This window comes from Melanostigma gelatinosum, assembly GCF_949748355.1.
Source record: "Melanostigma gelatinosum genome assembly, chromosome: 5".
NCBI classification, from domain to species: domain Eukaryota; kingdom Metazoa; phylum Chordata; class Actinopteri; order Perciformes; family Zoarcidae; genus Melanostigma; species Melanostigma gelatinosum.
Window position 1 is genome coordinate 11,581,002 of NC_136638.1, and position 12,130 is coordinate 11,593,131.

The 12,130-nt window shown below is 44.1% G+C and overlaps 1 protein-coding gene across 1 annotated transcript in view; it reads right to left on the reverse strand.

The window, feature by feature from the left end:
• The window catches only part of gria1a (glutamate receptor, ionotropic, AMPA 1a), a 49,532-nt gene that overhangs the window by 22,033 nt on the left and 15,369 nt on the right, over nt 1-12,130 (reverse strand). The window contains exons 8-9 of the mRNA XM_079268338.1: nt 11,536-11,742; nt 10,022-10,467 (exon numbers count right to left, since the gene is read on the reverse strand). Coding sequence (XP_079124464.1) covers nt 10,022-10,467; nt 11,536-11,742 — 653 coding nt within the window. The remainder of the gene's footprint in view (nt 1-10,021; nt 10,468-11,535; nt 11,743-12,130) is intronic.

Sequence of the window (12,130 nt, forward strand, 5' to 3'; positions counted from 1 at the left end):
GTACTAAGTGTGTGTGTCACTAGTTTCTGCTGGCGAGCACGCATGCAATCTCCAGATAAATAAAACATAAGCGATGCTGTGAACTAAGCTGAACCGTCTCTTTATGAATAAATCATCCCCTCCTATCAAGTCTTCCCCCCAACTGCTTTGACAGCAACTCACTAACACTACAGTTATGTAACTGCCTGGCTTGTAACACGGTGCAATAATGACAAAAACGCAAAGTGATAGATTGTACAACAAGATCAATAATTCCCTTGATCACAACAAAAATGTCTTGGCGCCTCCCTGAGGGCTTGGTGAGCAACTGAACAGCCGCTTACATTTGATCACACAGCAAACCAGACAACACGACATTGATGACATTCTAAATAACTTTGTAAAGCCGGGTTTGGCTGCAGTACAGATGCAGGGATGGTGATGTACAGAGGTATGTAAAGTACAGTGTGCGATGTAAAAGGAAGAGAAACGTTGCTGTGCAACAAGGTGAGCATCCTGAAATAAACACAAAAACACGTACGGCGTCAACAAGAGAGATGTGCAAAAATAAAATGGATTAAAATAATACCAGCAGTGTCTTACAAGTCAACTTTGTTTTTGGATTTTCCATGCCCTTTGGGCGCACGATGAATATCAAGTTGAAGAGGATTGGAAACTTGGTTGAGACAGAGATACGCTCCCACCGTGAACATTCTGATGTTTTCTTTATAAAGTTCAATTATCATAATTATCAACGATTACAGCAGCAAGCAGGAACCGTTGAAGAAGCCAATGTTGACAAACAATAAACAACAAGCGTCACCATGTGTGACCCTCTCCGGGTTACAACACACCGTGTACTCGATCCGTTATTGAATGATTGTGAGAAATTGCTGTTGTGGCAGGCAGGGGTGTGAGTGACAGAGCTGATTTATTTCAGTCTACAATCGTGTAACGAGAGCAACACAGGCGCTGAGGAGAGGAGGCTGCTTCACGGGGCCATCAGACACATACACACACACACACACACACACACAGACAGAGACATCTCAAAACACATCCACGAGAGGAACAGCCCTTTTAGTCAAGTTCTCCTCCTGCCAACAGCTCTCACCCAGCAAGCGTCATACATGAAAGCTGGAGAGATGAGTTGGAAATCCACAGGGTGGAGTACGATACAGGTCCTGATGAACGTCTATACTGCTGCTTACACACAAAGGAGGCTCTTTTCTCATTTGCCTTGGATTTGTTGGTGCTGCATGAAAGTAAATTCCTCACTTGCAATGTTTACCACACCTGGATTTACGCCACCTTTTGTCCTGCAGCGGCTTCACGGTGGAAGCATTCCACCAGTGTACTTTTCAACTGTTTTCAGAGTTTGGAAAAACATTTGCATGAAACGATGGCTGCCTACAGCCAAACAAAAGCACACGCTGCCCTTAATAAAATAAGATAAAGATAAAATCACTCTCTTAAATCTCCCATGGGGTGAGAGGGAACATGCCACCCATGATCAATTCTTAACCACTGGAAGAGGCAGATAGAGGATGGAAAGCAGAGCAGACGAGAGGAAAGGAAGACTGGAAAGGGGTGATAGAAGGGGTGGGTGGGGGGGGGGAATCACTCTCAGAGTCCACCTGTCGGCAGAGATAAACAAAAGGAGGGCCCGGCAGCACGGACTGGGGCTTATGGGAGGGCCTGACTGACAGTGCTGACATTTAGAAAGAGCACAGTAAACAAGGTCTCACAGAGAATAAATAGCAGGGGGAGCAAGGGGGGGGGGGGGGGCTAATACACACACACTTACTGTACACATTAATGCGTCTCATCAATGTGGAATCCATGCCTACAAGCATGCACACACAGACACACACATTAAATGAGCACACGCACACACACACGCACACACAGAGCTGCCAAGGAACCTTGAGATACCTTCAGACCGGTCCAAGCAGATACTGTGAAGCAGCAGCAGACAAAGAAAATGCAATAAGTGCTTGCTTTTAATAGAACTAGCTCACACACACACACACACACACACACGCACACACACACACACACACACACACACACAGGCAGACAGGGAAATTAAACACGCCTGCGGATTAATCCAGGACAGAGTGGATCGTCAGTGTTGTTCCTTGGCCTTTTGTCTCTGATTAAATTAAGCGTTAGGAGTGAGGCCCTTTGAGCTGCCTACCTCCGAGCTGAATGCACCCGCAGTACATTCTGTTCTCAGCTATCAGTGACAGAGGCTCAGTGACGGCAAGGTTTACAAGCACCTGCTCAGAAATGTCAGCAGATTCAGAGCAGGCAGAATGTATTTTTCACGTTTTTGTTGATCAATATTTTATTCCAATACCACAATAATAAATGATCAGTGGTAAAAGGTATTGAAGCACAAAGTGTTCATGAAGAAAGGAAATAGATATGAAATTAATAATCACATGATGAATGAGTATAAATATCTAAATGGACCAATAATGTCTTCGGTAATTATTCAATTTTAGATTTTTTTGTCATCTTTTAGCCAATCACGTTCCCGCAGCCTCTCAGGATGCTCGACAAGTGCTAGCAAATTTAGCCAGCTAGCTCCTATTAGCTGGAACCACAACAACCAGCTAACCAGCTGCTGCTGTTAATGAACACAGCACGCAGACACAGAAAGTCACCTCACCTATTGTTTAGTTTAACATAGTCTACAGATGCTACCTATCCTACCCGGTCAGCATCAGCATCAACGAACAGATACACGTTGGGCTTTCACAGAAAAGTAACTGTTTATCCAAAGACTGAAGTTTGAGATACTTTTACTTGAGTTTATACTTCTACCTCATTACATTTCAGAGGGAAATAATAATAACAATAATGTATTTTATTTGTAACGCACTTTTCATTTTTTTTTTTAAATCTCAGAGTGCCACAGAGCCAGTACATAGTAAAAACATAGTAAAAAGCATAGTTAAAACATAAAAAAACTATAATAAAATAAAAACCAGTGAATGAACAGAAACACAAAAGAAATAACTGACAGTGACTTAGGTCAGAAAGGCTTCCCTGAATAAAAAGGTTTTTAGGCCAGTCTTAAAAGAGACCAGTGTCTGTGTTGCCCTTAGGTGGTCATGGAGACTGTTCCATAGGCGTGGAGCTGCCGAGCCAAAGGCCCGGTCGCCCATGGTGCGGAGCTTGGTGCTGGGGACCCGGAGGAGCGAGCTGTTTAATGATCTGAGGGTGCGGGTGGAGATTTGGGGAGTGATGAGGTCTTGTAGGTAGGGAGGTGCATGTCCATTTATGCATTTATGTGTGAGTAGTAGGACTTTGTAGTCAATCCGGAATGAGACAGGGAGCCAGTGTAGGGAGTGCAGAATGGGTGTTATGTGCTCATACTTCCGGACTCTCATCAGCATCCTGGCAGCGCTGTTTTGGATGTATTGCAGCTTCTGGATGTTCTTGGCAGTGATCCCAGTGAATAGTGCGTTGCAATAGTCCAGTCTTGAGGATATAAAGGCGTGGACGAGCTTCTCTGCATCTGACAGGGTTAAAGTGGGGCGGAGTTTGGAGATGTTTTTGAGATGATAAAACGAGGTTTTGCACAGGTGTTTTATATGGTCATTAAAGGACAGGTGTGGGTCAAACCTAACTCCCAGATTAGTGACTGTGGAGGCGAGGGGGATGACCTGACCGTCGAAGGTGAGATGAGTTATGGAGGATGACTGAACCTGGTGTGGAGTGCCAACAAGGAGGGCTTTGGTTTTGCTACTGTTTAACTGGAGAAGGTTGTTGCTCATCCACGCCTTTATCTCCCCAAGACAGGAGGTGAGACATGACATGGCTGCAGAGGGGCTTGGGGCAGTTTTGATGTAGAGCTGTATATCATCAGCATAACAGTGGAAAGACATCCTATGTCTGCTGATGACACGACCGAGGGGGAGCATGTAAATAATGAAGAGGATGGGGCCGAGGACCGACCCTTGCGGAACACCACAGGAGACAGGGAGCAGTCTGGACTTGTATCTTCCCAGTGACACATATTCAGTTCTGCCTGAAAGGTAGGACTGAAACCACTTGAGTGCAAAGTCTGATAGTCCAATGGTGGTATGGAGGCGCTGTAGGAGGATAGTGTGATCCACTGTGTCAAATGCAGCAGTCAGGTCCAGCAGGATGAGGAGTGAGGGTGATCCTGCATCGGCTGTCATCAGCAGGTCATTCGTCACTCTGAGCAAAGCTGTTTCAGTGCTGTGGGCTGAACGAAATCCTGACTGAAATTTTTCAAACAAGTTGTTGTGTTTGAGGTGGTCCTGAAGTTGAGAAGCAACTACCTTCTCTAACACTTTGGACAGGAAGGCGAGGTTGGAGATAGGCCTGTAGTTGGCTCGAACCTCCGGGTCCAGGGTGGACTTCTTGAGAAGGGGTCGGATGACAGCAACCTTGAGTGCAGGTGGGACACAGCCAGACTGAAGGGAAAGGTTAACAACTTTGGTGATCAAAGAACTGAGAGTGGGGATATGTGATTTGAGCAGAGCAGTAGGAATGGGGTCCAGGGTACAGGTACAGGGTTTCATTTTTCTGAGGATTTCCTCAACATGGCTCTCCTGAACCTCAGCAAGATGTAGAGGAGACAGCACACTCGCAGATAAGGTGTTGGTATCAGAGGGAAGCATAGATGGAGAGCTGGACATCAGAGAGCGAATGTTGTTTACCTTGGATCTGAAAGAGTCAATGAAGCTGTTGCATTGCGCCTCTGTAGCCTCAGTTGAAGAGGATGGTTGTGGTTTCAGGAGATGGTTTATGGTTGAAAAAAGCTGTTTAGAGTTGCCAGGGTTTTTATTGATTAAGCTGGAATAGTACTGTGAGCGAGCATCTTTAAGGGATTTGGAGTAGGCCCTTTGATGCTCACGGAAAGCCTGTTTGTGGACAGTGAGCCCAGAGTGTCTGCAGCGTCATTCCAGAACACGCCCAGCTGTTTTTATTTTCCGCAGCTCATGTGTGAACCATGGAGCGGAGCGTGAGAAAATTACCTCACGTGACTTGACAGGGGCATGGAGATCAAAAACACTGCTCAGGGATGTATTATAGTGTTCCACTAATTCATCCATTGATGCAGAGGCTGGGCAGGTGATGAGCTGGAGATCCGTGGTCATTGTGGCTGAGTCAATGTTTTTCCAGTTCCGGAAAGACATTTGTCGTTTAGGTCTAATAGTAGGCAGCACAAAAGTCAAGGCCATTGAGACCACCTTGTGGTCGGACACACCGAGATCATAAACCTGCAGGTTACTGATGGAAGCAGAGTCAGTGATAACCAGATCCAGAGTGTGTCCCTTGGTGTGAGTGGGAACCTCAACATGCTGCTGCAGGCCAAGACACTCAAGCATACTCAGAAAATCTGCTGCAATTTGACAGGAGGGGTTGTCGACATGGAAATTTAAATCACCAACAATGACAATGTTAGTTGACATAGTGCAGAGTGAGGTAAGCAGATCACTTATCTCTATAAAAGATGGGTTTGGTTTCGGAGGACGGTATATGAGAAGCACTGTCATGGAGTATGGAGGTTTGCATTTGAAGGCCAGGCATTCCATCGAGGAAAGATCAGGCATTGGCAGAGGAGACCGGTGCATGATGGCTCGTCCACCACCACGACCAGAGCTGCGGGCTTTCTCCATGTAGTTATAGCCAGGGGGGCATGCTTCATTAAGCACGGAGTAGTCCCCTGGTTTATGCCAGGTTTCAGTTAGAAATATTGTTCTTTATACTCAAATACATTTATGAGAAAGCTGATACTTTTCATCAACACAACTAACGTGACCAGCTACTGCTTACTAGGGTTGGGTACCGAAAACCGGTGCCGGTATACGGTTCCTATACGACCGGTATCTACCGGACCGAAATGCAACGCAGATTTCGGTGCTTCCTTTCGGTGCCTGAGCCGATTAAAATACTTTTTTTACACTACTCTGATGACTTCGTCCTAGGTTAGCTCGTCCTAGGACCGATGCTAACGATAGCATCGGTCCTCCGCTCCTCACTCATAATATTAGTACAACCGGACGAGCCGTGCACGCTTAGAAACAAACCCCTCCATCATTCTGACGAAGCGTCGGCCATGATTTATTAAAAAAAACAAAAAACAAGAACGAGATCTGTCAAACGGCTGGCAGGCTACTTTCTTCTTCTTCTTCTTTGAGTAACGACGAATTGGCTCATTGGCGCCACCAACTGGTTAAATAAAATAAAATAAGTCAGGAGAGGTCTTATTTTGCAAGAGAAGGCAAATATGCTCATATTTCTGCAAAATAATTGCTGAAGTTTGAAGCTGTAGTGTGTGTACAGAGTGTGTGTGTGTGTTTTGTATTTATTTATATTTATTTAAGTGTACTGTAAACTGTTAACAGTTAATATATTGTTCATAGTTTGAAGTTCAAAAGTTTGAAGCTGTAGTTTGAAGCCAAGTGTTTTGTATTTATTTATATTTATAGTATACTTTAAACAGTTAATATATTGTTCATAGTTTGAAGTTCAAAAGTTTGAAGCTGTAGTTTGAAGCCAAGTGTTTTGTATTTATTTATATTTATAGTATACTTTCACAGTTAATATATTGTTCAATTTGAAGAAGGAAGTATCGGTTCAGGCACCGTTTAGGCACCGGTATCGTTTTAAAAGTATCGTTTTAGCACTGGTATCGGAAAAAACCCAAACGATACCCAACCCTACTGCTTACACATTAATCAATCATAAATCATGTTATAATAATCTATAATTCTGCATTGTGAGTACATGTACTTTGGATACCCAAGTAGATTATTTGCTAATACTTCTGTACTTCTACCAAGGTACAATTTTGGATGCAGGACTTGATTTTTTATTGAGTGGCTGCTTTTACTTAATATTCTGAATACTTCTTCCACAAGATACTTCTTCTTTTCTAAGAATCTATTGTTACTGTAATACAATCCTATTTATTGTTTTGTGTTTCTTTCTTTGAGTTTACAGTAAAATAACAATCCAATAAAGGAAAGAAAAAGAAACAACCAACAGATACATGGAACTAGGCTTTATTAAAACACACCTGATACCATAATGATACAGCTAATTACTAACTTGGAAATGGATTGCACAAACAAAGGTGAAATGAGTTAAGGCTAAAATTGAATCTAAAGAAATGAGCACACGCTCACATGCATACAAGAAGAAATATGTTCTCACAAAAGCCTCTCTAGATATAGAAAAACTCTCAAATCCCAATAGCCACAATTCAATGGTACCCCGAGTTCATGTGAAACCCCGACAACAGAATATGTGAGGGTTACAAGTACCATTGCTTTGATCTGACAAAACACACGCAACAGCATTACATGTCCTTTTAAATCCAGCTCATAACGCTTCAAGAGACACATCAACACGCACACACGCGTGTGAATACGGGCTGCGCTAACTAGAGCAACTAGGTCACCCAAATATTCAAGGGGAAGATGTTTCCTTCAGGGCAGCATTCAGTGGGGTGAAACATCCACTGTGTTGGTTTTTCAAGACCCCCACCAGACACCGTGGACTGCTGCACATTGTGAAGGCTTTTTTTTTCTTCTTTCTTTTTTTAATGCTGCCATACTGACTCCAAAGACACGGAAAAGGGACAGTCAGAGTCACCTTGGAAGGACACTGTAAGGAACGGAAGACATTTGATTCAAGTCCTTGGAGTCCCTAAAGCTGTCACCCTCCCTGATGACACAAAGGGAAATCTGTTCTACCTGAAACCTATTTCAAAGAGAACATACAAAAGCACAGAATTGTTCCAGCAACCAGGCAAACAAAACCCAACGCAACAATTGTATTGCTGCTACTATGTCCCTTCTCTCTTCATCAGTAGGTAAATGGAACTTCAGGCCAACAGTGTGGTTTCAGTTTTTTTGTTTTACAGGCGGAGATGACATACAATATGTCTCACATCGGGTAAATTTGCAGTCAAAGGCGGCATCGGCAGAACGGCTGCAAAGCAAAGAAACAATCAGTTTTGTCCTCGTGAACAATCAGTAAAACGTCTTGAATCAATAGAGCTTGCTCCCCCCCCAAGCAAAATAAATGCAAATGCTGTGCAAATATGCGTGAGCCCATTTCTGGTCAAGCACACATACAGAGTGATACACACAAATACACACGAGAAGAGAACACGAGAAGAGACCACAGGGAACGGACAATTTCTCTCTCTCTCTCATTCTCTCTCTCTCTCTCTCTCTCTCTCTCTCTCTCTCTCTCTCTCTCTCTCTCTCTCTCTCTCTCTCTCTGGGGCGCACAAGGAAATCAATAGTTATTGAAGATGCATTTTCTGGCTGTGAGAAAAGAACGCTCAGACAATGGGCTGCATCCTGCACGGAGCAACAGCGGAGTCTCCGGGCAGAAAATGGGTAAATGTCAGGTGAGGGCCCGTGTGAGTAGGGACCCGGGTACCTACAGCATGTACTGCTGAGCACCTGCAGCTCACAAGGCCCGGAGGTGCGGATATTTTCTTCCCTTTTGATATTTGCGGAAGGTAAGAGCCACGTGGAAACACATTTTGTAAATGTCACGAGATGGCAGTCAAGATGAGAATGGACCGTTACACATTGCCGTAATTTCTTTAACCTTCAGCCGCTCAATCAGAGAGGGTCGACTGAGCACTGCAGCTATTTCTCAGTAACGCCTCTCTACTTGAATAAATCACAGTCAGAGCAGGGCGCCCCGCGACACAACACATCTCACGGTTGTCGGTCACTGATCAGCTTGGAAGATGCAGAGAAAGGGACACTCAAAATACAAGAAAACCTTCCTCTAATGGTGTCTAACCATGCAGATATTTCTGATTTTACTTGCTCAGGCTTCCAGATATCCATCTCGGAGTTCTTCCCGGATAAAAATAGAGGCGAACGACACTTCACATGTGGCGCTCGCAACGTTGAAAAATGACACAGAGAAGCTGTTACTGTGAAGAGTTTTCATTGGAACTACTTTTTAAACTTTCTTCAGAAAGACTATTTCTTTCGAACAGATAAAACGTGTCTGTGTTGTTACGATTATTCAGGGTAACTGCACATTGTTTCTGGATACAGACGTGGCTACTGAATTATTAACAATAATTTTCAATCTTGTCAGCACCACAAAAACAAATTCCATTTGCCTCCATTGGTTCTTGGCAGAGACAGAAATCCTAGAGACAGATATCTCAGAAAAGCAGATCATCCAAGCCCGCTTACTATTTTTTTCCAAAGCAACAGCATCAGCCCCCCACACACACACACAGAATTCAATTCCCCACGGTACAGATGTATTATGCATACGTGCACCACCACATTGCACCTATACATAATGGATGTAGTTTAAAGTTTAAAGAGACAAGAAGCTCTGTGTCTATCCGTGACCTAACCTGTCTCTGCTGGTTCAGAGCCACCAGCGATGACGCTGACATTATCTCATCTCCTCCTGCTGGTCCCTCTGGAAAGCTCAGAGAGTCGACCTCAGTGTCTCTAATTTCAGACACTTAATGAGATTTTTAATTGGTGACCTTTTGAGAATGGTTTCGTACCGTAGCTCATGAGAGCACTTGAGTGGAAGCCGACACATACCACTCAATACTCACACTGGGATCCTTAATAACAACCTCTAAAGGGTCTAACACGTACCTTCACCCACAGTTTGACTGATCGATACGCTAGACTGACGGAGAAGACATTTTGAAGTTTGTATTGTCCTAGAAGTTCATGTTTACGGCACTACAGGAAGTATCTGGGAACAGGAGAACGAAAGCACAACATGACCTGATCATAAACTCCCTCTGCTGCTCTTCATCAAACTTTTACCACCGCTCTGTACGACAAGTGACTGGCAGAAGAACAAAATCTCAATAAACAAAGCCCAACTGAGTTGAAGATAAAGCAACAGAGTGCGTCACAGCGTTGGCGTGGCAGAGAGAAATGTATTGTACGTAGGTGGCGCTTGGTGTCTCTAAACAAAAGCAGGGACTCAAAGCGCCGTGGAGGCAACGCATCACAATGTGCGGCCCTGAGTTTCTTACCGTGGTGAGATGTCGCAGCCCTGCTGCATGAAGGCCCCCAGCGAGAACCAAAGGGAGTTGAAAATGCCAAACTCATTGCTCTGCTCAAGACTCTGCTGGTTGGTGTTCTGTTGCGTCTGCGTCTGGCCCTGTTGCACCCCATTGGAGGCCGACGCTTGGGTGGGAGTCTGCGGCTCGCCTCCCTCCTCGTAGTCCTCGGCGTGCCACTCATACGGGCTGAATCGACTGACGAGGAACAGGACGACGCTGACGCCAATGTAGGCGAACACGATGCACATCCAGATCTCGTAAGCCAGCGGGTCCAGGAATGAAAACACGCCGGGCTTGGATTTGGTGGGTTTCTTGATCATAATGGAGATGCCCAGGGACATAAAGGGCTTTGAGAAGTCGATCACTTCTTCACGAACTAGGGTGATGGTCAGAGGAGCCACAGCCACATCTGCTTTCTGGAAGGGGGGGGGGGGGCACACAGAGGCAGTTATTAAGCAGCATTAATCTGTCTTTTATGTTCTACAATGTGTGTTTGTGAATGGGAAAAGCACAGGATTGTCTTTATCAAAACACCTGTTGTGCCTCCACTACAGCATAGCTTTAGGAACGGCGTTCGTTCAGTGGGCCTCAGCGATATTTTCTCTCTGGTGCTAATTTGCAAATATTAGCATGCTAATAGAGGTGTATTGAGATGTCATTGTCTGTTCAACCAACTAAATCTGTCTCTTTATTCGGGTAGAGGACCAGAAGTGGCCGTGGTTTATACCAGAAGTGACGTTGAATTGATTATTTTCGAACCTTAAAATTCATCGACAATGTAATATTTGTGCCTTCAAAGCAAATTTCATATTATTGATGAAACCATTATTACCATTATTGATGAAATATATATTCACACTGTAGGTCTACTTTTTATCTCTCTCTATTTTATTTCATCTTTTTTTTTAACTAAACTAGGTTTTATGAACTGTCTGAACCCCACCACCACCTCCCTTTAACTGGGGGCCATCGAACAAACAGAAGCTGAATTATTCAAGACATCTATGGCTGATACAGCATGTGGCATTGTAAAGCGATGGACATCGACTGAAAAACAAGGTAAAACGTTGTTTTTTTCAGTGTTTCGACTGGGAGACATGTTCTCTCTTTAGATAATGCAAAAAGATGGAGGCAGACTACTAAAATAAAGCTGGAATGACTGTTCATGAATGTATTGGTTTTGGCATGTTTCAGTAGTCTATATCTATTTTTCAGCTTTAAATGGTGATTAATAGCTGCCTGCTGTAACTCAGGAGGTAGAGCTGATTGTCCACTAATTGGAAGATCAGCGGTCCGATCCCAGTCTCCTCCAGAGGGCATGTTGTAATGTAGAGAAAGACAATGAACCACAAATTGCTTCCTAAGTGTGTGTGTGTGTGTGAGAATGAGCATTAGTTTGGCTCTAATGGGTAGGTTGCACCTTGTATGGCAGACACACAACGGGTGCATGTCGAAATGTACAACAAAAGGTTTTGTCCACTCACCCCGTACACCAGTTCTCCCACCATGCCGTTCCACATCTTGGTATCTGCATCTCTGGCTCCATATTTACCGTCTGAGACAACCTTCAGTTTGTACTGGTAGCTCACATGTTTGGCTATCTCTGCGGCCAGCTCGACTATGTAGCCCTCGTACTTGTCATTTCCCACAAGCTGCTCGTGGTTCTTCTTCAGCATCACATACGGAGACTCCTGTTGGGTGCCAGGGCAACCGTACAATCATCAACTTCAACTCAATCACACCAGATGTCACTCAACCGTTTCTGAAATAATTCAACATTTTGCTGACAAGATGTGCACTGATGTGCTTCATTTCTTGACACAAGCTTTTGTGACTCGCATAGCTTTTACAGCTGGACATATTTTTAAGCGAATTAAGTCAGAGACAACAGCATTATGGGTGATAATAAAGCTTTAGCATCTAGTTAAGTTTTACATAAATATTTCAAAATGTGGGAAGCGGTGTTATGGTTGTATTTGATGCTTCAGTACATCAGTTATCTTCTTGCTCAAAACTGAGGCTTTGGGAGAATAAGAGCTCTCTGCGAAAGGTTCGAAAGAGCAGATAATTACATGAAAT